Consider the following 26469-nt stretch of genomic DNA (forward strand, 5'->3'; position numbering starts at 1 on the left):
CTAGCACATAATGTTGTGTTGAGTGTTTTATGTTCGTTGTTAGGTTCATCAAGCTGTTCCTTCCATTATTGTGTGCAATTTGTTGATTGATCAATTGATATAGAAACAGAAAAATGTTATTCCCATTTTTGACTAAATGTAACAGCAATCTGATCACATCTTTTAATCTATAACTATAATGAATACAGTTACCTCATTTTTTATCCAGATTACTTAATCCTGTTACATGTAATACACTTCTTCCCAGGTGTGCTCTACCTCCTGAGCCACAGCCGCCCCAATCCTTGCATAGCTGCTTGGCTTTATACTTGGACAGTTTCTGTTGGTGGAGGTTCAGAAAACCATAATTTAAATGCAGCATTAATCTTCATCATCATTGCCTTATTTTTCATTATCATTCCGATTTTCATCTTATTGTGTTGATTGGCATTATTACCATCATCATCATCTTTCGCTGCTGTAATTGAGATAATTCATCATGATGAAGTGAGCGGGACAGGCCTAAATGTGAATGCAGCCACTTGCGTGTTAAGAAAAGCCTTCATGTTGTCTTCCACAAGAGAAGAACAAACAGTCCAAACACCTGACCACATTTGATTAAGCCTTAACCTGGTCCAAAAGATGAAGGGTCTAGTCTCCTGCTACACTGGGTTTAGAGCACACACTGTACACAAGTTGGCGAACTAGCCAGAGGGGCAGGGGGGCTCTGGCAGGCCCAATGAATGGGAGTTGTCCGCCTAACCCAGTGCCAACCTTATTCTGCTGCCAGGCACCGTGGGTCAACACAGGCATGGAAAAACGACACTTTTTTTTTTTTTTTTTTTTTACAAGCCGCATCTGTTTTACATACGTCATAGTCAGCAACCTCAAAAAGGACATTTTCTGGCGTGCAGGAAACCAGCTTGGACCATAAATAGAATGTGTTTAACATGCAGCCCCGTGTTTTTTTCAGACGCTTATTCTTTCCCCTTGCGGATTTTTTAATACTACATTTGTGTGAAGCTTACAAAAATATCTGACTGGCCTGCACCGGGTCTGGAGCAGTGTTTCCTGTTCCTCTGGGAGCTTTATAGGCCTGCCTGCATTGTGTTTGAAGCGGTGACTCACCAAATAAAATCTCCTCACACAAGGTTCTGCTTTAGATTTTTCCAGCATGAATTTGTGACTTTTTAAAATATTTCCACCGGATATTTGATATGTTTTTATTAGAAACTAAAATAGGTTTTTGAGACTGATCCTGATTCTGATTATAGAGACTGATGATGGTGGGTAACATAGTGGATTTTTGCACTGAAATGAAAATAGACCTTTTCTAGGAGGATAGTGCACCAATTTTGTACTGATTTTACTATGCAAAGGTACGCTTACAACTCCTTTTTTAATTGAATTTGAATTGAATGTGTTTGAAAAATTCAGTCAATTCAGTCTCTCTTTCTAAAGATCATGACCCGGTTACTCAAGATCATCCACACACCTCATTATGAGCCGTCTTCCTGCAAGGAAGAAAGTAGTTCTGGTAGATTCTACTGCAAAAAGAGAGTAGTCCCTTAATGAAACTACTCACAGCAAGGTCTGTGGATTGTTTTAAGTAACCAGGTCATAGTTTTTGGAGTGCTGTGTAGTCAGATTATATTACACAGAAGGAAGACATCACTATGGCTAATACCTCCAAAACAAAAATCTAGATGGACAAATAGCACTGCAGGTCATGTCCCTTTAAAATCTTTAAATCTGTTGTGCATTATGGCCTCTAAGAACAGATGCCTGACACTTGACATTCGCAGCCAGTGGCTGTGAAAACGGGTCAGGGAACTTGTCCTGAGGCCAGCTAAAGTATTTGGCTGGAGTGCAACCTGTAAGTCTGTGCTTGATAGTGGAAATGATCAAACCGTTACAAGTGGCCTCAGTTTGTTTTTGAAGTCCTTTATTTTCCACTATCTGCTCCAAATTAACGCGTTGTTAAATGCTCATGTCAGCTCTCAACAAGATAAAGATGTCTAACAGATGTGAGGAGGCTCTGTATTTCATATGAGTGCTCTTATGAGTGAAACTGCAAATTGCAGAGTTAATCTGCTTCTTTGTCTTCTTCTCTCTGCAGAAAGAGACGGGCTCTATGGACGACATCTACGTCAGCACGCGGAAGGTCAAAGAGCTGTCAGTCATCGATGGCAGACGTGCACAGAATTGTATCATCCTGCTTTCAAAGTATGGGTCCCAGACAGATTTACTAACACTGTACATTCTGCATTGTACTATGGATGGGAATTGATACAGTTTTATTCATACCAATGCCATTATTCATTCTGCTTATTGGTCAGATTTGTGATCAGATTTTTTGTGGGGAGAAGTAGGCCTACACATGTTTTCAGTGTCAGCACAGCTGTTGTTTTATCTCTGAGTCTGAGCACAGTGTTGAAACACAGTAGATAAAAGAGAGATTCAGCATTTCACCATACTTGCCAAATTTGAAATCTTGAAAAGAGGGATGATTTCAATACCAAAATATGTTGAAAAATGAGCTGTATTTGAAATAGGAGGAAAGGGGGAAAATGGGGACAAAGAATTAGGTTTTCATATCATATATGTATATATGTATATAACTACTAACTAAGTTTTCTGAGGCTCCCCATATGCAAATGTTTCACCAAATCAAGTTGTCCCCGGTGCTATTTTGCAGGAAAACTGGGCGCTGCATCCGGAGCTTGGTACCACCCAAGATGCTTGTAATAGGTTTAGAGAAATATAAACAAGGCAGGGCATTTTTTCCTACATAGCAGAATATCAGCATGTGGAACCAGACCTTTCTCCAGCTCTGAGCACTGCTGAGAGAGGTCTGGCTGTGCAAGACTGTTAATCTCCTCCCTGAATCCTTCTTAAAAGGAAGTGATAAGCTCGGAAGCATATGATTCTGATAGATCGGACAATTTGGAACCGGTCCTCAATTCCCATCCCTACATTATACCATCAGCTAACTGCTTTTAAACAAATTATTTGTCAGCCTTATTGGATTATAATTCAGTCGAGATAAGTGACACTGCAGCCTTTGGGTCAGAGGTTAGAGCTGTAACTCAGTGTGGAACCGCTTGAGGCAGGTGCTTCTTAGGTCTGGAGCAGGAAATGTGTTTTTAATGGACACTCGAGGACATTTGTGAGTGTCATAAAAATATCAGCCATTCGCTTTTTTTAAAAGGAAGAGCAAACTGAGTCATAATAGATGGAAAGTTGTGGGTGCATCTCTGGACTAGTGTTCAGATGGCAACAAGGTTTTTAAAGCCTCTGGAAACAAGGCTTGATTAATGAGATAAATGTCCATGAGGTATTAGGAAACGTAGATTAAAAAAATAGCTCATTTAGCCATTTTTTTGCCATTTCTCAAGATTGTGTAGGAACATCACATTTTGATTGACAGACAATGTACTCCTGGGTTTAAGGTCAGCAGCAAAATTTATTTTAGCCGCCTAAAAAAGTCACTCTTCACTATATTTAGAATATTTTCACCACTTTAGAATCAGACAGCCTTTTCTGACAGAGAACCGAAGTCACAGTTCGTGCTTTCTTAAATCCACCAAACTCCTTTGACAAAACTAGAAGCACAAAAAGGAAAGGAAAAATCACCAGTCAACAAAATCAGGCAGGCAAAACACTCCGCTTGTGGAGCGCTGCTGGTCTGGTGGGACAAGGAGTCAGACTCAAAGAGGCAGATTAAGTGAAAGCAGAGAAGTTTTGTTGCTCCTGTTTGAGTAGGGGTGTGTACTGAAACCTGGCATTAAATAAACCCAAAAGACTAGATTATTGATAAATTCCAACGTTATAATTCCTCTTGGTACTTTGCAAGGTTTGGTGTAATTTATTATCACACAGCTGCAGTGCACAGTCTCCGTGTCGTCCACACACACAGACGGAGCGAGTTCAGTGCACAGCAGAGCGGAGAGGCGGCTGGTAGAGACTGTGAAATGAAACGGGTAGCACAAAGATTATTAGCATCGACAACAACTACACACGTCATTGTAAGTGCAATAAAATCCTCACAAGTAAAAAGTCAATACTTTATCAATACACCTGATCGGCAAGCACAAACATGAACATTTGGCCAGTGATAATTTAATCTGCTCTGTCCGCGGCGTCTCATCACACAAGTACAGCATATTAGCTCAGCTAACAGCAGATTGTAAAGAGCTCAAACCAAAGCTGTCTGTATGTTCTCACACTGTTTAACTTAGTTTGACAAGTATGTTAAAATTTGTCAGACTGTTATAAACTTCCTGCTGGATGAGACTGAGAGCCCCTCCTGTCTCACATCAGCATTAGAAGGAGGAGGGCAGAGGACAGGATGAATGAGACTGACTGATGTCTTATTTTTAAATGTCACTCAGTGTTTCAATATCAGGATTTACTTTGACATTTTCAATTTCTTTCCAGTGGGATATAATTGAGTTTATAACACGACTTTGCTGTTGTAAACACTGCTCTAGTTATAGTTAGTTATAAAAATATTAAAGTTCTGAATGTATTCTTCTTTTAATATATTATAGTGTTTAAGCAATAAGACATAATAAAGTAATAAAGCAGTTATTTAGTAATAAAAAAGTACCATTCATGGATTTAATTGTGGAATTTTTATAATAAATATCCAATTGTAAGCACACCCAATATCAGGGAAGAGAACAAAAACAACTGATTTGGATTAAAACTAATTTGTAATATTTTTTAGATGTTTGCTGTTTTGAACATATAAAATGGACCACCCACCTTCCCAGGGGGCTTTTAGTCCCACTGCATCTGAACCGGAATAATCATTTAAGATCCTCTCTGCAATATGGTCACCATTTGTATGTTTCTGGTCCAAAGCCCTTTAGAGAATTCGAATCCTGCCCCCCCACCTTTCCAGATCAATAAACAGACTTCCTGAGACCTTTCTCTGTCTGACTAAACTGCAGCCTGGTCCCTGAGCTCACTCTCCGTGTCAGGAGTAAATGACCTGAGGGTACAAACTAGACCCAAATGGGGTCAGCAGTTGGTCGATAAGCCTTTGATGCACAGACTAACAATGCTGTTGTTATTGATCACAACTGAGCGCACATAATACTGATCAGAACCACTGAAAACAGCTGGCTGTGCTCCCGTCCACACCAGTATTTACTGTGTTAGAACCATAGTTTATTTACTGTGTTAGAACCATAGTTTAAACTTTAATTAAACTATTTTCTTCCCCTGCAGGTTAAAAATGAGCAATGAAGAGATCAAGAGGGCGATCCTGGAGATGGATGAGAGAGAAGAGCTAGCCAAAGATATGTTGGAACAGGTAACTGATGGACTGATCATGTGTACAGCATGTTGCAGGGTAGTGGCATTGTGCATTGCGCTTGATTGGCTGAAAATAGATTTGATTTACAGGGAAAGTACATTGATCTTCCATTGTTCAAAAGAGGCTTCAGAGAGGTTTGATACTGCCTAGTCAGCAGTTGACCCAAACAGTGACATTAAAGATCTCTTTGTTTTCTCTGACAAGGGAGCGAAAAGTAAATAATTTGAATTCTTGAAAGGAACAGTTGATTCAAGATTATTTGAATTGTGGTTGTATGATATACTTATCTATAATCAGTGTATTACCTACAGTAGATGGAAACCAAGTGATGTACCACAGTGGCACATCTAAAAAAAAGTCTAAATCAATCAATAAAGTGTATGCTATATTTACAATATTTTCACCACTTTACTTTGCCATCAGACAGCCTTTTCCAACTCAAATATCACCTTCCAAAGCAACCAGACTCCACTGGCAGTTCAGTAATTTTAGCACACAGAAACAGAAGTTGCTGTCTACCACTGCCTCGATTGTTAAGCTTGAGTTTTAAAGGCTTATTTTGGATTATCCAAAGTCACAAAATAACACAAACAAACTAACAGATTGAGGCGGCAGTAGACCAGCTGTGTTCTGTGTGGTAAAATTACTGTGATATTTGGGTTATATAACAATGGTACCTAACAGAAAGGCTATCTGATAGTATGGTTAAGTGGTGAAAATATTCTAAATATAGTGTTCACTTAATGGATGGCTAAAATATGTAAGCAGCTCATTGCTGAGCTTCGTACATCTGCTGCCTCTTCAAACTGGGGTCTTGCCAGCCGCCATCTACTGTAGGTAATACACTGATTACAGATAAGTACCTCATACAACCCCACTTCAAATAATCCAAACTATCCCTTTAAGCGGCCTGGATCTTTTCAATTTATTTTAGCATACTGATAAAGTTCTAGAGAGATTAACAAATACTACAGCAAACTAATACCGAAGTTTGCTTCGCAGACAACTGCGTTAGCATTTGGATTAACGTTGTCCTTTCATCTTTGCAGCTGCTGAAGTTTGTTCCAGAGAAAAGTGACATTGATCTCTTGGAGGAGCACAAACATGAGCTGGAGCGGATGGCCCGGGCCGATCGCTTCCTGTTTGAAATGAGCAGGTACGCAAGACTACATTATTGTATAAGAGGCTTTTTATACCTGCCATTAAAATGCATCTTGGATGATCACAAGCAGACAATGAGTCCTGGGTGTGTTCACACCTGATTCCTAGAGCTGTCCTTCTGCTTCAGAGAACAACATTTGTGTGTTAGGCATGTGGTTTCTGTTATTTCTGCTACATTTTTAATGCAGCCAACCATCTGCAACGCATATATTTGGACAGACCTGCAATTTATGGGGCTGATTAATATATATTTGCAAGAAAAATGAGACATGATGATGAATATATAGAGAATAACAGTCACAACAAACATGATAAAACAAATGTAATGTTTCCATTGTGTAGAGTCAGACAGTCTTTTGCCAGCATTTGGAATAGTTTGCAGATTTTGTGCAGAATCAAGACATCAGCCAGTCAGCCACAAATGGATCCTAAAATATTGAAAAGCACAGTGTCTGTTCAAAAACAATGAGCTTTTGAGGCAGCATGGGAAGGCTGGGATCAAGCACAAGCCTCAAACTTCAGGGTGATCCATCATTTAACTGAGAAAATGAGACATGGCTGCCCTTTGAGGACTCCCATCACGTCGGAGAGCGGGGACATCTTATATCTGCGCCTTTTTCTCTGCATTCCATCCTCTCTGCACTGCACTGTTTGTACGAGATAATTAAACCTTTTCATTTCCTTCAGTGAAATATTACCCTGTCCACTTTCTTTCCTTTTGACCGCATCTCCTTTGGTCTGAGGAATCCATCTGGGATTTAGTTATTTCCTTTTTTTTTCACCATTTAATATCCCCGGTCCCTCTTTGAAATCTCCCCTCCCCTCCCTGAGTGAACGTTTTGGCGAGTTTAACACACCCATTTGTCAACTCGCCAACTTGATGGGAGCCTGTTAGATGATAAAAGGCCTGTGAAAACTGAGAGAGGGAGTTTTGCACAATTGGATGACTTCTAGCTTTGAACTTGCACTCCCCTGGAGACAACGTGACTCACCTCTATTTCTGTTTTTGTCCCCATTTTCCCCTTTCCTCCTTTCACCAGGATTGACCACTACCAGCAAAGACTGCAGGCTCTGTTCTTTAAGAAGAAGTTTGCAGAGCGTCTAGCTGAAACCAAGCCTAAGGTTGAAGGTAAGGACAAAGACTGTGCAGGACACTAAAAGGCAGAGAACTTAAGGGGTAGTTTGGATTATCAGTGTGGGTTTGTATGAGGAGATGGTGGTCAATATGCTCCAGTTTGGAGAAGCAGCAAGAGTATCAGTTTAGGAAGCCAAGCAATGTGCTGCTGTGGACAGTGTCAGCAGGAAAACTTAAACAAAATCAGTATCACTTATCAGAATATTCATCCATGGTCATAATTTTCCAGTGGGAACCACAGGTAATTAATATCGCACTTACTACACCAACCAAACTCCATTGGCAAAATCAGTCATTTTACCTTGCAGGACATGGGAGTTGCTGGTCTTGCACAGCCTCGACCTCGTAGTTGCTTTGTGTTATTGTATTATAAAGGGTTAGTTCACCAAAGTCACACAATAACACAAACAAACTAACCTACTGAGGCAGCGGAAGTCAAGCAACTTCCATGTTCTGTGAGGTAAAATGACTGTTTTTGCCAAAGGAGTCTGGTATAGTGAGAGAGTGATACTGGGCTTCTATAACAGCAAGTTTATACTTTAAAAGGCGGTTTAAAATTCTCCAAACGCTGCTACACACAAATGGAGCATTGAATTAAAGAACATGCTTGTAAACACTGAAGTGGTTGTACATGCTTACACACATAGAAGCACAAAAAATCATTTTGGGCACTAAACATGTCACCAGCTTTGACCAACGCTTTTCACAATGACTCATGAAATCCCTTCTTTGTGTTAAGTGTGCACGTGTGTGCATGGTGCGAGCGGGTGGACGACTGTATAGCGGCCAGCTGTGGAGTTTTTTCCCCTTGAAGCCAGCTTCCAGGTTACCAAGGAGGCTGTTTTGGAAAGCTGGCCCATGTTGAGAGGGGAGAGCCTCTCTCGTAAACACCGCAGCTCACTTCAAAGACTCACTGGAAAAGGCTTCAAATGAGGTCCACGGACGAGTGTGTGTGTGCACGTGTGTGCGCACATGGGTGTGTCATGACTGAGCTGTCATAGTGTCTGTTTGAGCCAAAGCTACTTGAAAGACACTTCTCCGCTGACCGAAATGCCTTTCTCGGCTTTGACGAGCACTTTATTTTTGTGTTTTATTTGCAGTGAGTCCTGAATGAGACTTTAACGGTGTGTGTGCTGTAGCTTTGTAGTTCATTTTTATGTGAGATCAAATGCAACCCTGATTCCAGAAAACGCTGGGATGCTGCGTAAAATTCAAATAAAAACAGAATGTAATGATTTGTAAATCCTATTTAGTTGAAAACAGTACAAAGACAAGATATTTAATGGTCAAAATGATAAGCTTTATTGTATTTTTTTTTTAAATATATACTGATTCTGAATTTGATGCCTGCAGCACATTTAAAAAAAGTTGTGACAGAGGCAGCAAAACACATGCAGTTTAAGAACTGCATGTTTGGTTTTTTTTTAGGAATTTAAGGGTTTCACCATCTACAATCTATAATATTGTTAAAAGATTCTGAGAATCCAGAGAAATCTCTGCACGTAACAGGCAGACATCACGTACAAAAGATACTACATGGGCTTAGGAAGACTTTCAAAGGCCGTTGTCTGTAAACATTTTGTTGCTGCATCTACAAATTCAGGACTCTGTCATGCAAAGAGAAACCCATATATCAACATCATCCAGAAACGCTGCAGACTTCTCTGGGCCTGATCTCATCTGAGCTGGACTAACACAAAGTGCAGCCCACATTTCAAATCGTTTTTGGAAGTCATAGACTTCAAAAGCCAGCGTGTGTGATGGTCTGGGGGTGTGCTAGTGCCCATGGCATCATGGGTGGGCTCAATTGATGCTGAAAGATACAGACAGGTTTTGGAGCAGCATATGCTGTCATCCAGACGACGTCTTTTACAGAGACGTCCCTGCTTATTTCAGCAAGACGATGCCAAGACACATTCTGCAAGTGTTCCAACAGCGTGGCTTTGTAGGAAAAGAGTTCAGGTACTAGACTGACCCGCCTGCAGTCCAGACCTGTTTCCCACTGAAAATGTGTGGCACATGTTTACATGCAAATTAGGACAACACAAACCCCAAACTGTTGAGCACCTGAGGTTGTATATCAACTTATTGAGTGTCATCGGAAGAAAAGGTCATGTATCACAGTAGTAAACATGCCCCGTCCCAGTTTTTTTGGAATGTGTTGCAAGTATCAAATTCAGAATGAGTGTATATTTACAAAAACAGTAAAGTTTATCATTTTGAACATTAAATATCTGGTCTTTGTACTGTATTCAGTTGAATATAGGTTTTTGCAAGTCATTGCATTCTGATTTTATTCATGTTAGACGGCATCCCAGTTCTGGAATCGGGATTGTAAAATGTATCTTCTGACACACATCACTGGCTGCAAGGACTGGAAAGAAAATACGAACAGATGAATAATCCTGTGAGCCTGAGTGCTGATTCAAGCCTCCAGAATCTTTGTTGTCAGATCCAAACCTTCCCAGACCGCACTCTTCATCGATGCTCATAATAAAGTTCTCATCCCCTTTTATTATTCATGCTACGTTGTCATATACTCTAGATGAGACTATATTTCCCAGGACCACCCAGCATGTTCAATAGAAACCTTTGAGAAGAGACGGTGCAGCGGGCTGCCAGGCAGCAGAACACCGTCAGCAGAGCCAGAAGAACGGTTCCCATGCTGTATCACAGCAGAAAGAACTGTAACAATAACAATATGGATTTTGTTAATGATTTTCACATTCACACTGAGGTTTCCTCTGTAGAGAGGGGGAACCACCTGCACTCTGCCAGATACGTCTGTTCTCGGGGGGGAGAGAAACAGACAGCGTGGGGTTGTGTTTGGAATATTCCCTTCCCCCCACTGTTTTATGGATGGATGGAAGGAGTTGATGGGTTTCCCCGCTGAGCTGCCCAGTTGTTGTGGGGAATATTGATCAATCATCATGAAGGATGATAAAATGAAGGAAAGGATGAGAACCTTTGGGCCACGAACAGTTGAGATTAGGTTGCATGTGTGTGTCCATGGGGGCCAAGTAGAGAGACAGAATGGAAAAAGGCCAGTTTGTTATGTAATATAAAAGGTGATGCTCTAAGCAAGTGCACACATATCAATCACCAACTATATGATCTCTCCAGCTGCTTCCTCCTCTCCATTTTCTCCCAGCCATCCTGAATGCATCCAAGGAGGTGGTCCGGAGCAAGAGGCTGACTCAGATCCTGGAGGTGGTGCTGGCCTTCGGCAACTTCATGAACAAGGGCCAGAGAGGCAACGCCTACGGCTTCAAAGTCTCCAGCCTCAACAAGATCGCTGACACCAAGTCCAGCATAGACAGGTGGGCCGGGGGCGGGGAGCGTGGACGTCAGATTAACCCGTAGCGCCCGAGCGTGAACCCACCTTGACGTCACTCGTTTTTAAAGCCACGAGTTTGGCATTAAGGCCGTTGCCATCGTGTTTTTTTGGAATCAGAAGTGACCATAGTTGGATGAGAGCGTGGAGCTGGTGGGTGACATACCAGCTTGGGTTTGGCTCGCCCATCCAGCAGCAAAAAATGGCGGCCTGCCTGGCCACAAACGTTCTCGTATTACAGCTGAACAGAGCGCTAAAATATGTTTCTGAAAAAAAATTTTGGGAAGAAATAGGTAATGCAGTAACAGAATCTTGATCCATATTTGATCAGCACTGCCTGGTTTGACAGTCTAATCTGAGTGAACCATGTGTGTTGCACTGGATGGTAGCTGCACCCTAAAGCATTCTCTGCTTCATGGTCTGTTTTAGTCTAAATGGGACCACAGTTTACAAAATGAACATCATGCTGTATTGAGAGAGACTTGAAACTAGCGTTAACCATAAATTCATTAGGAGACTGTTTACTGAGGTCATAAATCGAGTGAGAAATAAACAAATTTTCTCATAGACTTACATATAATTGGACTTCTTTTTGCAACCATTTGAGTATATGGTAGCATTCTGTATAAAAAAATAAGATATCAGTGATGAAGAAAAACTTCTGGTATTTCTGGTCAGTCTTGAATTTAATGAACACAATAATTAACACATTGATACAGTAAAGCTTAAAGATACAATAGAAACACAATGGCACAGCATGTGTCACATCATATCACCAATTGTTTATTGAACCTACATATGTCTGACATTTCTGCGTTTACTTTCCCTTATGTGGAACAACTTTTGGTTACTCTTTGGTAACTACTGATTTTTTGCTGTTTGCATGATTTGAATAGTTTTGAATTCAACCAAGTCCTTAAATTTTAGTTCTTTCAGTTCGATAAAGAGTGTGTTTGTTCGTTCTCTGTAAGTGGCTTTATTTCCAATTCTTATGGCTCTTTTTTTAAAATGAAAAATGCTCTTATTAAAAATAAAAATAAAAATAAATGGCTAAACCTGAGCAAAACAGAGTAAGATTCAAATGGTTAAAGAAGAGTATTGAAGATGATATTTTATTAACACTAGAACTGCCAGAATTCCACGACCACTAGAATGGTCATAGCCTATGGGAAATGAGTAGAAAAAATAAAACCAAAAAGTTTGAAACATTTCTGTTTGTAATAAGTATCACAAAACTTCAGTGAATTATGGGTGCTGAAACACAGAGGGTTACAACTGTCCCTGGTCTCCCCTACTTTATTGCCACTAGAGTCAAATGAATCAGTTACTTGTATTTTAATGTTTGGAAATTGGAAATAGAGACCACTTGTGAAGTTTTATAGACAGAGATAATGATAGTTGCAAGTCAACCAAGACGCATCTCCAACTGTGCAAAAAGCAACAATATAACAGTGGCAATATGACCGTCTGTAGCCAAAATAGGTTAAAATGACCATATTTTCTCTTTCTTTTGTGTATTTTTTATAACTGAAAATACGGACACTTTTAAGAAAAGTCAGGTACCAGCAGCATCGTATTTTTTAATGTCAAGCAGCTGTACAAGAAGTCGTGTTTCTTAGATTTTTTTTTGTCTTCATTTGTGATTGAACAGGAACATCACCATGTTGCACTACCTGATCATGATCTTTGAGAAGAACTACCCTGACACGCTGCACATCCAGCAGGACCTTGGCAGTGTACCAGAGGCTGCCAAAGTCAAGTGAGTGCACAGTGTTTCACTGTAGGGATGAGACCTCTGTATCTTTATCCCAGTAGAGAGGAGCACACTCTCAGTCTGAACTGCACACGGTTTTAAGTATTGCAATACTGCAATACCAACAGCTGATACTTGGGTAAATAATTCTCTGCAAGACATATGCTTAGTAGATGATGGTTATTATAATTAAGCTTAAGTTTAAGTTTCATGTGAATTAGGACACAACACGTGCCCCAAACGTGTAGGAAAGTGAAGTACCAACAACAAACAAAGATTGTCTCCATAACAGTTTTTTTTTCTGTCTTTCACTAGTTTGGCGGAGTTGGAAAAAGAGGTGCACAGTATCAAAAGTGGACTGAAGGCTCTAGAGGCGGTGAGTTGCTCTGCATTTGTGTCACGTTCCCTCCCACTGGTTCTTCTCCTGTCTGTAATTATGCTTTCGAGCCGGGCAGAGATGGACAGCAGGGTGAGGTGTTTAAACCCTGCTGATGCTGACATGGAACGACAAATGGCACATTTGAAGCCACACGCAGAAACGAGGGATTATGCGCACACGTGAAGGCACAAATTACACTTCACAGAGATCTACTGCTTATTTTAATGATTTTCCATAACTGAGGGACTGAGAAATCATTGCCATTCATCAGTTCTTCCTTTGGCTTAAAGGGACAGTTCACCTAAAATGAAAAATCCACATATTTTCACTTACCTGTAGTGCTATTTATCCATGTAGACTGTTTTGGTGTGAGCTGCAGAGTTTTGGATACATCAGTCATAGAGATGTCTGCCATCTCTCAGATACAATGGACAGGGTTCCTACATTAACCAAAGTCGAATGACTTTTGAAGCATTTTCAAGTTGTATTTTCAAGCTTTTCCAGGACCTTACAGCTGTGGTAAATGACATATTTAAACACATCTTAAAAGGGGGACAAATTAAAGGAAAGCACAACAAGTTTAATGTTTTAAAATGTGTCACCTGTCTGTAAGTGGACATGGAATCCTATATAACCCGCCTGAGCCGATATAAATCAATCACTCAAACAATCACAAGACAAATAACTTAAATTTTGACAAAGAACTGACAGATCACACCTGGTGTAGCCACACGTGCAGATTGGCAAGCAAGGCTCAAGTGGAGCTGTCTTCACTTTGTGTGAAAGACAAAAGTTATTAGGCTCTCTGATTTATTTATCTAAAAACTATTCAGTTAGACAGAGATTTATCAATTGCAATGCAATTTTATTTTAAAGGTGATTAAAGCACTTTTCAAACCTCGAAAATATTTCATTAAAATTCAAGGCTTCTAGCATCTGTAAGAACCCTGAACTACTTGAATTACTTTAATATTGTGACCTTTGGATTATGTTACTGATTATGTTTTTTAACAAGTAATTAGTAACTGTATCAGAATACATTTTTAAAGTAAACCTCCCAAGCCTGCTCATAACAAATACATTTACAGGTTATGTTGTCTTTCTCGTGTTGTTATAACAGAGACATCTCAAACAAAGACAATTTTGCATTAAAAATGACATAATTGACCAAATGACACTTAATGGCTTAAACATTCATAGATATTCCTTCAAGACAGGAAATCATGAAATAGTTATGACAGTATTAACAGACTCATGCACACCACTTCAAATAAAGTGTTTGGAGTGAACTGTCCCTTTAAAGCAGGGTTCTGCAACCTTTATGATCACAAGAGTCATTTTTGGCCAAAAATGTTTAAAGTTTTCTTTTAATTTGGTGTATAGCTACATATTTTGTTACAGTTGGAAAATGTAGGAATCACTTTACAGTATAAAAAAATAGCTGCGATGACAATGAAATTTAAAGGCAACATGCTGCAATAGATTTGAGTTTTGAGCCCAACTCAAACTGTTATGGTTTGAAATAAACTTTGAAAGGTTTTGACAACCTGTAACATTGAGATCATTCACTTTACTCCTTTAGATAAACTTGAATCTTTGAGTTTTAAAAACTCAAAAAATTACATTTAAAAATTTCGTCACAGGGGGCTGTGAACCTGATTGTCATTAATTTCTGAAAATTAAATAGGTTTAATTGAAAATATTAAAATTTTAACCATAATTCACTTTCATGTGAATGAATCTACTCTGTAATTTTTAAATGCAATTTTTAAAGATGAAGTTTATCTAAAGAAGCAAAGAATAGCAGAAGATTAGTCGGTGTTAAAAACTCAAAACTCAAAAATCTATTACAGTACATTGCCTTGAAATTTTGAGTCGTCTCAACTTTTTCATAGATCCACAACAATGATACATTAAAATTAAAATGTAAAAAAAAACTCCCCGCTTTAAAGGAAAACTCACTGATCACTTTTTCTCTCTCTCTCTCCTCTCTAAGTATATGAAGAACACAAGACTCTCATAACTTTTCTTTTTGAAAATGACACATCTGTCACCTGTTCTGCCTCGTCCAGGAGCTGCACTACCAGCAGAGCAGGACGAGGGAACGTGGCGACAAGTTTGTTGCTGTGATCGGCGACTTCATCACCGTGGCGGGCTTCAGCTTCTCCGAACTGGAGGACCAGCTGAGTGAAGCCAAGGACAAGGTAGCAAACTGCATCACTGCTCAGCTGTACAGAGAGCAGTGTGTGTGAATGTGAGAGAAGATCATTCTGTAACTTCAGATGTCCATGTGGGCGTCTTTAATGCATCCTTTGCTAGTTGTCCTCGCTGCCAAACCCTCATATTAGACAGAAGGAGGAGGGAGGGTTAAAGAGACAAAAAACTGAAGGGAGACACTATGAGACCTCTGTACGTCCCTCTTAGTCCAGTGTGATGAGTTCAGCAGTGCCGGGGAAACCCCATACTGAAAGATTACCATGGATTCCCCTCCTCGTCCCGTCCTCCCTTTGTGTTTGTCTCTTTGAGTTAGTGTTTTAAATCCACACCCTCAGTCTTTGTACAAATGTTCTTGTGAACACTGCAGGCTGATGTACTGATGCATGGAACAAGTCTGTAAGCTGAAGATATCAGCGGGACTGTGGGAATCCCAAAGTAAGGCAGTGTTGAAAAGATTTATGTGAACATATAATTTAATGTGCACATTTAGAATTCTGATGCAGACACATTGGAAGCTTTTAAATCTTGCACACAGCATTTAAAGAGACAGTTCACCCCCAAAATAAAAAAAAGAAAACATTTTTTTCTCTGGCTTCTTGTGCTGTTTATCCATCTGGATTTTTTGGTGTGAGTTCCAGAGTTTTGGAGAAATAAACTGTAGAGATGTCTGCCCTCTCTCCAATATAACGGCACCCGGTCACTCAAAATAATTTGCAGATCTTGTTGTGAGAAAGAAAATAGTTTTTACATAACAAACATCCCACAGGATCTACACAGCAGAAGTGGTTGGGATGGTTCACGTCACTGGACAACAAGCTGCATACAACCACACAATACAAAGAATATGATGCAAACTTAACGATGAGTGCTGGATATGATACATTAAAGTGCCTCAGGTAAGTGCAGGATCATACAGTAATGTGCATGATCATGCAATAAGAATATTAGAGAGCAGACAGACATCTCTATGGCTGATATCTCCAGAACTCAGCTGCTCACACCAAAACTATCTAGATCGATAAATAGCACTACAGGTTAGAAGAAAAATATGCATTATTTGATTTTGGGGTGAACTGTCCCTTTAAATTCTCTAAAGAATCAACAGATTGTGAGAGAGGCAGAGAAACAGAAAGGAGGATGGTTTCATTTAGAGCCTCCCCTTCACTTAATTATTTGTTCAAGGAGGAGGTCAGTAAAAAGTTGGAGGGAAAACCAGCCAGTTGGTACGTCATGGGAAAAGAACGGGAGGAGCAGGGCACCGGTTACTGCTGTAAAACAAAAGAACCTGTGTTCACCGGCCCAGACTCAAAACACACACACTTTTCCTAACATGACTGTGTGTGTGTGTCTGTGTGTGTGTGTGTCTGTGTGTGGTAAATGGGGAGTCTGACGCTCCCTCAGGTTTCCAGTGGAATACAAATATGAAAGTGTGGGTGTGCGCTCTGTCTGAAGAAGGTAGAGGACGACTGACTGACTGCAGTCCAGTAAGGCTCATAAAGCTCCATGGCAACAAGTGTGTGTGTGTGTGTGTGTGTGTGTCTACGAGAGAGGGACACACATGCACACACCCTAGCCAGACACTACTACATACATTACAAAGGATTACAGTCGTCGAAGGTCATGTGGGTTATTGGGACAGAGGTTTCCAGAGGAGAGAAGGGATTTTCTTCTTATCCGGAGAGATTGGTTGGGTTTATCCTTAACAACACATCTGCACATCCACAAATCGACTTGTTCACAGACAATACAAGATTCAGTTTCAAACCACAAAAAAGCAGGCTACGACCTTATTTTATAAAAATGTTCTTAGATTTACATTTGAACTTAGTCTTAAGATCCACGGTGTGCTTTGATTCAACTCATAAAAGATACTGAGCATAGGCCACTTTATAACTTATGCATGTCTTCTATAAATCTCAAATTAACCTACAAAAGATGGTGATCGCCCTCCTGTTGCCCCCGTATTTGGAAAAAAATAATGTCCTCACGGATGCCCCTATGGTATATAAAATATAATAAAGTGCTTAACAAAACGGCCTTCAAGTAAACAAAACATGGTAAAGTGCCCTCTACAATATCTAAACCAGGAACAGGAGCTGTTTCACCTTAAATGCGTAATAGTTTGGCCACAATTGTGCCCTTTTTATTTTTCAGACTGCCAGAGTCTGTCACTGCACAGCACAAATAAGGGTTCAGTCAGGAAAAGCCATGGACCAAACGAGAAAAGCAAACTTTTTGGAAGAGGAGATCATGGTGATGGTAGATAATTATTCGGGGAACTAAATGGTGGGTTAACAAATAAAGACAAACATGTAGGTTGGGAATGTGTCGCTGCTGCATAAAGCTAATGCAAAGTTCACCACAAGCTTGGAAAGAGATGCGTCCCAAACAGTAATACTCCTACATAACCACCAGGAAAATCTCTGAGGTCAAGTCCAGACTGTGCCCCAGCTAGTGTATGAATATAATTATGAATCCCCTTAATTCCCCACTGAAATGGCATCTCTGTGCATGTTTGTAAGCTTCTCTCTGTTTTGTCCTAATACCCACTCAGGGTAACTTTCAGGGGGGCAGCCCTACCAAAGAATTAGGGTACATCATCAAAAACTTCATCAGTATATCCAATTATTGAGACATTTCGATCTGTACCTGAGTGGTGGACCAAGTGAACAGCAAAGTTATGTGGAAAACAGATGAAAGTGTAGATCATTTTATACAGATGGACCGAAGCTCCTGCCGTTTCTCTGCACATACACAACATTTTGTTCACGTTTTCCTTCCCAGCCCAAACACCCATTTCCAAAAAGTTATTTCCCACTTGCCAACTTTCATTGCACCTATCGCCTCACAGCTGCTAAACTGTAATACTTTAACTATTACTCCGTCGCTCAGCTTTTTTTTTCTTCCAGCACTTCATAAGTTGGCACAACATAGTTGGCAGACTGGTATGGTTGAGATGGTTGAGAGGGGGCTGGGGGGCGTTTCAGGGTGCAAGACACATACTGAGGGACTAATGAAAAGTTGGCTCAGTTCCTTTGTATCAGTATACAGAGGGATCAACTGGACCGTATTGATTCTCCGAGGACGTCCCTGTCTTCCTGTACAGGTTCTTTGTGATGGATAAAATAGCTGTAAAAAAAAAAAAAAAAGTTTTACCCTCAAAAAAATTGTCTGGGCTATCTTAAAATTTTTAAGTTTTAAAGGACAAATTGGGGTAATTTTGTAAAACAAACTTTTCTAGTTAAATTAACTAGATATAATAAGTTCAGTTACACCTGAGAAAACATCATTTCAATTCAAAACTCATTTAAGTTCTGAAGTGATCTGAAAGTAAATTCTAGAAATACTAGAAAACTGTAAGTTTGATTAACTAAAAAACAAAAGCTGAGTATCACTCATTCATGAGAACTGCAACAAATCATGCCCTACCAAAAAATCTTAATAAATAATTACTAATAAATTATTAGTATCAACAATCTAATTCCAATTTCTTTGTGAAAATGTATTCTTTAAGGATTTATATAGATAAAATGCATATAATTCATGAACTGTATGTTTTGGTTTGCTTTACTTTAACTTCTAAATTTCCTCTGTGCCAGAAAATATCTTTGTCCCAGAGAAGAATTCACAGCTTCAAACATTTTAAAAATGTATGAAAAGCCTTCAAAATCAAAAACTACCAACACCTACTGATAACGTAGGTTTAAAAATGTCCTACTGTATTCATCTTTGTTTTCAGAAATTTCTGTCAACTCTGTCAGATTTTTACAAAAACATCTAATGAGGCATAAAAAGGGTTAGCTATACTGTAAAGACCCCTGTGTCACCGCTCAAGCACTGGTAAACTTTTTTGGACAAATTCATTAAATAATATTGCTATCAGATGTGTCTAAATAAGAATTATGGTTGTGTATTTTGATTAGCATTAAGAGAACTCTGAGCTACTTTAAAAAATAAAATGGCTGCTCACTATGACCAAGAGTTTGATCTTTTAAAAAATATATTTTGTGAGTGTGAGGTGAGCTAAATCTGTGAGACTTAACATTCTCCGTTTCTGTGTGTGTATGTGTGTGTTTACTCATTTGACACAGACCCGAGGGGACGAGAGGAAACAGATTTGACCAGACACATAATTACAGGAGGGAGAGGGATGATGGTGGGGGTTGCCATGGTGACCAGCCCATAATGACAGGATGATTTTGTGTCCTCGGAAAAGAGCGAGCCCCAACTCCTTCACATCACAACACTACAACCACATACAGTGTAGTCGCCTCCCCTAAACCGGAATGGTTTTCTGTCACTTTACTCCGACAGGCCATATGACAGCCTTTCCCACACTTAAAGGGACAGTTCACCCCAAAATCAAAAATTTTTTGGTTTGAGTTGTGGAGTTTTGAAGATTTCAACCAAAGAGATGAAAGATGGACTCTGCAAGGCTCTGCAACTCACATCAGAAAGATATGGATGGATAAATAGCACCAGAGAAAACATACGCTTTTTTGACTTTGGAGGGAACTGTCGCCCAACACTTAATCACAACTCTGATCAACACACTGGACTAACTGTACCTCTAAGAAGCTTTATCCTAGTGTTAATGTGACGGGTGACCAAAGACAGTATAACACCTGTTAAACTAGGTCAGAAAAATGTAGAATAACATGAATTTTCTTTTAGTTGTAATGATTCTGATTACTTTTTAAAAACTTACTATAACTATTTACTTAAAAACATTATATTTATTTATGTTTAGTCACTGCCATAAGAACAGAACAGAGTACAGTACAGACCACTGCTTTCCACCTGTTTTGTTTTGAGCTTGAAGACAAAGACTTTGGGCTGCACAGTGGCAAAGTCATACACCAGCAGTTATTTACTTGTCACTGTGTATTATCTGCTATCATAATTAATAACTTAATGAGGCACTTACTATAATTTTAAATCTGCTCTCACTCAACATCCATCCATCCATCCATTTTCTGTAACCACTTATTCCGTAAGGGTCGCGGGCTGCTGGAGTCTATCCCAGCTGACACTGGGCGAGAGGCGGGGTTCACCCTCCAGTTCATCACAGGACTGACACACAGAGACAGACAACCACTCACACTCACATTCACACCTACGGGCAATTTAGAGTCACCAGTTAACGTGCATGCATGTTAAAACATTTAGCTTTTAACTGATCTTTCACGTCAATGAAATTCAGAATTTTGCCTGAGCTTGAGTATTTTTGCACGACTGCTTTAACGTGTACATTTTGAGAATAGGAGCAGTGTTAAGGGCAAGACTCCAAACCTGCCTGTGAAATTTATGTACTGAAACAAATATAATGAAGATTAATAATGCAAAATGTTAAAAATGTGTATTCTGATTTTGCCAGAGTTGTGCAGCCATACATATGCTGAATTATGATGTTGTCTGGAGTCTATTTGGCCTTTAGAAACAATCAACTCTGACCGCTATGTTAGCAGTAATATTGTACCAATTGTACTGACTGGATGTTGTTGTGTTTTTGCTGTATACTGCAGTACAAAGCTTTGTGTGTGTGTAGGAATGTAGAGTAGGTTTGGCTGCAGGCATCATCCTGGCACAGACCACTGCACAGCTTGGACTGAACAGGGTGGACATACGGTGGTCAAATCATGCAGTCATTCTCCTGCCGTGTGCGTGTCTGTGTGTTCCTGCAGTTTTTGGGAACATCATGCTAAAAGATGAATTCAAGCAAAAACTTTCATGTTACAGAAGAAACGATCAGGGATCTGGGCCACAGCAGAGAGTACAGCTCGTACATGCAAAAAAAAAAAAAAGCTTTTGCTTTCAGTTTCAGCTGTGTCCATGTTTATCACTCGCAAAATGTTAAACTGACATACATGTTGTCTCTGTGCAGTTTACCAAATCTCTGAAGCACTTTGGGGAGGAAGAAGGGAGGATGCAGCCCGATGAGTTCTTCGGGATCTTCGACACCTTCTTGCAGTCGTTCAGCGAAGCACGGCAAGACCTGGAGAACATGCAGCGGCGTAAAGACGAGGAGGAGAGGAGGGCACGAATGGAGGCCATGGTGAGACTCACATTTAGACTGGATTGTACTTACAATGATAAATTTAATCTGATCTAATCTATCTAGAGTTTAGCAAAACATGGCTTAAAGTAAGTAAGTCCAGATTTAAAATTAAGTAGAGCTTAAAACCTAATATCTGTTTATAAAATACAAGTTTATTGATGTACACTGAAATTCAATTTAGTTTAATCAACATGAAGATGCTTACATACCAAATTAAAATAAATGAATAAATATGGGGAGTGTTGGGGCCTAGTAAGTTTAAAAGATTGGTAAAGGGTTGGTAAATCCATTATCTGCTCCGTTGGCTGCTCTGTATTCCTTGACAAAATTTTAGACTGTTTGCTAGCTAACGAAACGGTTAACAAAATGTTTTACTGTTACATTGTTTGCTAGCTAACTAAAAAGTAAAAAAAAATGTTACATTGTTTGCTAGCTTGCTAAAAGGTTAGTTAAACTACCGATGATGGCTCAAGAAAAAAAAGGTTGTTGGCTGAATTAATGGCACATTAAGAAATAAAGGCAGTCTGTCCTTTAACTTTCTTTGAGGAACATAAGTATTTTGCTCAATGCATCTTAAAAAGACAACCATTTTAAAAGTTGAACCTGGTCAGTTTGAAGTTTAAAGCTAATACTGGATCACAAAGTTTTGTTGCAACAGAATTCAATTTAATCTAGGTTTACAGATTGAGGTTTAAAGAGAGGTTTACATTTTATCTTACTTAATGTTACACCAGTTTTTCAGTTTGGTGCAAAATAATTTAAGTTTAATGCATCATTTAATCTGAAGGCCACAAACATGGATTGATTTTAAAACTACGGCATAAGCCTCAGACAAAACTCACTTTTTAATTTATTATTTTTTACTGCTTTGTTGCGTTACCAACAAAAGAATACATTCTTGTATGTCACCAAAAAATACCTTCTGTTTTAAAATGTTCTAACAAGTGTTTAACTCTTCCTGAGGACTTTTCTTTCTGCTCCCGTCTGTTGTCTGTTTTTGTCCTCTAACCTCCTGCCTCTCCTTATTTTCCAGCTCAAGGAGCAGAGGGAGCGGGAACGGCGGGCCAAGAAGAGCGGGGCCTCAGACGAGGTCGGCGGCGAGTTTGACGACCTGGTGTCGGCATTGCGTTCCGGTGAGGTCTTCGACAAGGACCTGAACAAATTCAAGCGTAACCGCAAGCGCTCCGTCAACCAATTGGCGGAGGGCGGGGGCCGCGAGCGGGCAGTCACCAAGGTCAACTACTAGGTTGGGAAAAGGAAGGAAAAAAAAAACAAACTAGAAATTCTGCCGTGGTGTAGATCTCTGAACACCTTTAGTCCAGGTCCTCAAACGGCGACCGTTTGACATTGGAGAGGATGTAAATAACGGCTGAACTGGACACGAAGCGACATGTATGGACAGCCATGCCGTTTTGAAGGATGCAACACTCTGCTCTGATTGGTCTTGTAAAGCTATTTCCAGCCCGTGTGTTGTGGGCGTTGTGCGGTCTCCTGAGCTGGACGAGGAGCAGTTGGGATGGATGGATGGACGGACGGACGGACGGACGGACAGACCACTGTGACACATTATCCCATATCTTTTGACCATATCCTTTTAACACTGTGCTCAAGCTTCCAGCTCTTTATCGCCCTGTTTTTCACCGCTCTGTGTTTTCCTCACCAACCCTTCGCTGTTCCTCAGTAAGTTCCTCGGTGCTGGAGCAGCTCTGTCTTTTTGCTATCTGGCTCTAAAACACACAGGACATTGGGATCAGCCAGTCACGCTGTACATAGACACAAGGCCAAGGAAAGGATTGGAAAAAGGTGTTCAAGAAGATTTAAAAAAAAAAAAAAAAAAAGAAAGAAAGAACGGGGGAACTAAGCCATAAACTCCGCAGTCATGGTTGCTTCGAGTTTCCCTCAGAAATGAGACTTTTCAGCCACAGAAAAGTTGGTTATTCACAAACTTCCTTTACTGCAAAGTAAGACGTGCAGTCAGCAAACCCCAGAGGGCTTTGCAGGCCTCTGAATGAGTGAAGGATACGCGACAGGGGTTCAAAACGGAGAATTCATCCCATTGTCCTCCTCAGCAGACATGCGTACATCCCAGATCCAACTCTTCTCAAGGAAAACTTCTCAGCTTGATCCACCTGACAAAACGATGACTGTGCCACAAGGGTCAGGCCTCACCTACACTTTTCAATGGTTGTAACATTGTTCTGGCATTAATCAGTGCCAAAGCAAAGAGAAAAACGAGTGTAAATGTATTAATACAAAACATACTGCAATTAGGCGTTGATATATATTTATATTTAGATGCAGACAAGCTAATTGCAAAGATGTAGAGGTTTTTTTATGTTTTCATGGCATTCGGGGGTTTTGTACACGCAATGCATTAGTTGTTGGTGTTGCAAGTTCACATTGCTGTTGAAGTGAATTTCTATACATTTTGCGCTATGTAAAAAAAAATAATGCTTATCCTTTTCTCACACCTGTATGTCTTGTTTGCACTGTAGCTTTTCTGACAAACTTTACACTCAGAGGTTTCCACAACCTGATCTACAGTGTCCTCTCTGTACTTAAAGGTCCAGTGTGTAAGATTTTGAGGGATCTATTGGCAGAATATGGCAGAAATTAAATGTAATATCCGTAAGTATGTTTTCATTAGTGTATAATAACTGAGAAGACGAATCGTTGCATTTTCGTTACCTTAGAATGAAGCCTTTATATCTACAGAGGGAGCAGGTTCTCTTGCATTGTTCTTTTTTCCCCCCAACACTGTTCCACCTAGTCCCATCCTACTGTGGTGTGATTGGCTACAAGTACTATGCTCTGATTGGCTGTGTGCAGGAGTGGAGACTGGCAGTTGAGAGAAGTTTAGCAAGGAGGATGTTATGGATGAATGGATCAATCACGGGACTCTCACCCAGGAGACTGGCATTTTTGTCCCGTGTGAAGCTAAATGTCAACGTATTTTTAGACTTGATTTACTTATTGGTTACTACTCTGGTAGGGTTAGGCACTAAAACTACTTGAGTCGGTTTTGGCACTAAAACTACTACTACTACTAAAATTTGAAACAGTAGGATGACGAGTTCTTTTGAAGTTTGTAGGCTCACCACTAGATGCCATTAAATCCTATACACTGGTCCTTTAAATTACCCTTATGTATAACAAAGATAATGAAGGAATGCCATGTATGAATTTGATCTTCAGGGCACAATCTGTACTTAGTTTGCAGTGATCTCCCTGCTCAGCAGTCAGTGTGCACAGTTCACATCAGAATCTGTTGCAACTGCTGTGTAGATGCGGACTCACAGAAGAAGAAGACGTGTGTAGCCGTTCTCACTGGGCCTTTAATTACTCACATCTATAGTGTCTGTAGGATCTGTTCCACTGGTGCTAAAACTAAACTATTCAGGCTCATCATACAGTATTTCTGTACGTTTCTATTTCAGTTGACGTAGTAATCATCGGACCACACCATGTGCTGAGTCCGTTATTGCGAAGTCAGGATACAACGAAGCACTTACAGGGCATAGGAATCCTTATAGTGGCTTGATCAGTTTAGGGTTCTTTAAAGGGAACATTCTGCACTTTTTGTGTGGATGTCCAGTCAGTGTTGATGGTAAATGTAGTCAGTTGAAGCATTAAATCACTCGCTGCGTGCTATATTGTCAGAGAAAGCTGAGCAGCAAAATCTGCACCAGTGATGTCACAGTGATCTCACTGGTGTTCAGGAAGAACGACTGGCTGTTTCAGCTTAGATTTCCTGGTTAGCGAGGGGGGCGTGCTAGGTGAGGTTTTTTTTGTTTGTTTTTTATATCGCCTAACGCTAAGTTATAGTCAACAAAACAGTAGCTGTAAGATAGGGTGGTGATGCATGGCAAAATGGGTGTGGCTGTCAGTAGCTTGCACGCAATGTATCCTGGTAAATGTAGGCACTACCGGCACAGGAGAACTCCGCTTTCTTGGCCAGTATAGCACGCACTGAGGAATTTATTGCTTCAACTGACTACACTTACCAGTAACACTGACTAAACATTCATATGAAAAGTGGTGAATGTTCCCTTTAATTGTTAGGACACTAACAACCTCAGAGAGCATCATAGAAAGCAATTACTTCCATGTCTCCTTCCAGCCTCTCTCATGTTTGTTTACATATGGTTAGACCCCGTTACTATGGGCAACCTGTTGCCAAACAATAGTCAGACCCCCCATACTGATGCCAACCTCACATTTTGAAATATTCATTGTCGTATTTTTAAATGTGTATATATTTATTTCTAAAAGCCCAGCAGATGGCATGAGAAAGGCTGCAGTGTAATGAGTGGTACAACATTTATATCTTGAAGATGGACATACAGTAGCTCGTTACAGGACGTGTACCCAGACAGAGGAGCTTAATCCTGGGGTGAGAGCTCTGCTGTGGAAGCTCAGCTCCAGGTCAGTTCTGAGGGAGATGAGGAAGCTAATAGGTTTACAGTCCATTTTAAGACTTGAGACCCATTATAAGAATCATATGCCACATTTGAACGGCCGGCTTCAGATTGAAGAAGGATCCTGTTTATCTGTGACGTGTCCGGGAGCACAGAGGGAAGATGGGATGAAAAACTGGCACAATCCTCTCCTCTGTCAGCCCATTCATGTATATTTAAGAAAAATCCAGAATAACAAGGGGGACACCAGCTCTCTTCACAGCTTCATGTTTTTGGATATATCCTCATTACTTATAGATTGGTTGGTTCGGACAGGGCGAAAGATTTACACAACAGGTGTTTCAGTTTGAGAAAAAGAGAAAAGCGGATGTTTTTATCATAACTGTTTCAGTAAAAACTCAAAGGATATTGCAGTTTCTTTCTTCATTCCTCACATTAAATTAGAGACATTTTCCCACCACTCTTGACTCCACAAGCACTCGGCGTGTTTACAAAAGACGAGGAAAAGACCAATGTTAGATAATTAACCTACCCTACCCTTACCCTAGTTGTTCCTTCAGTCTGCCAGCTTTTCTGTTCTTTGACATATTTAAGTGCCTCTGATCCTGTTTTCACACATGTATCATTCCTATTGTTGTTTTTTAGAGCTTGTGGCTTTCCAATGTAGAGTTTGTCAGTGAAATGCAGCTGATAGTGTGGCGCCATCTTG

General features: G+C 40.1%; 1 protein-coding gene across 3 annotated transcripts in view; it reads left to right on the forward strand.

Annotated features, from left to right (window-relative positions):
- The window catches only part of daam2 (dishevelled associated activator of morphogenesis 2), a 145104-nt gene extending 118936 nt beyond the window's left edge, over positions 1-26168 (forward strand). For all 3 annotated transcript variants that reach the window (XM_084742332.1, XM_084742334.1, XM_084742333.1), the window contains 10 exons: positions 2099-2205; positions 5218-5302; positions 6355-6461; positions 7507-7595; positions 10753-10921; positions 12587-12694; positions 13004-13064; positions 15140-15271; positions 21169-21339; positions 22376-26168. In XM_084742332.1, coding sequence (XP_084598458.1) covers positions 2099-2205; positions 5218-5302; positions 6355-6461; positions 7507-7595; positions 10753-10921; positions 12587-12694; positions 13004-13064; positions 15140-15271; positions 21169-21339; positions 22376-22588 — 1242 coding nt within the window. In that variant the 3' untranslated portion in view covers positions 22589-26168. The remainder of the gene's footprint in view (positions 1-2098; positions 2206-5217; positions 5303-6354; positions 6462-7506; positions 7596-10752; positions 10922-12586; positions 12695-13003; positions 13065-15139; positions 15272-21168; positions 21340-22375) is intronic.
- Positions 26169-26469: the final 301 nt, after the last annotated feature.

The sequence above is a fragment of the Lutjanus erythropterus genome, chromosome 18 (assembly GCF_056507025.1).
Source record: "Lutjanus erythropterus isolate fLutEry1 chromosome 18, fLutEry1.hap2, whole genome shotgun sequence".
Classification (NCBI taxonomy): domain Eukaryota; kingdom Metazoa; phylum Chordata; class Actinopteri; order Lutjaniformes; family Lutjanidae; genus Lutjanus; species Lutjanus erythropterus.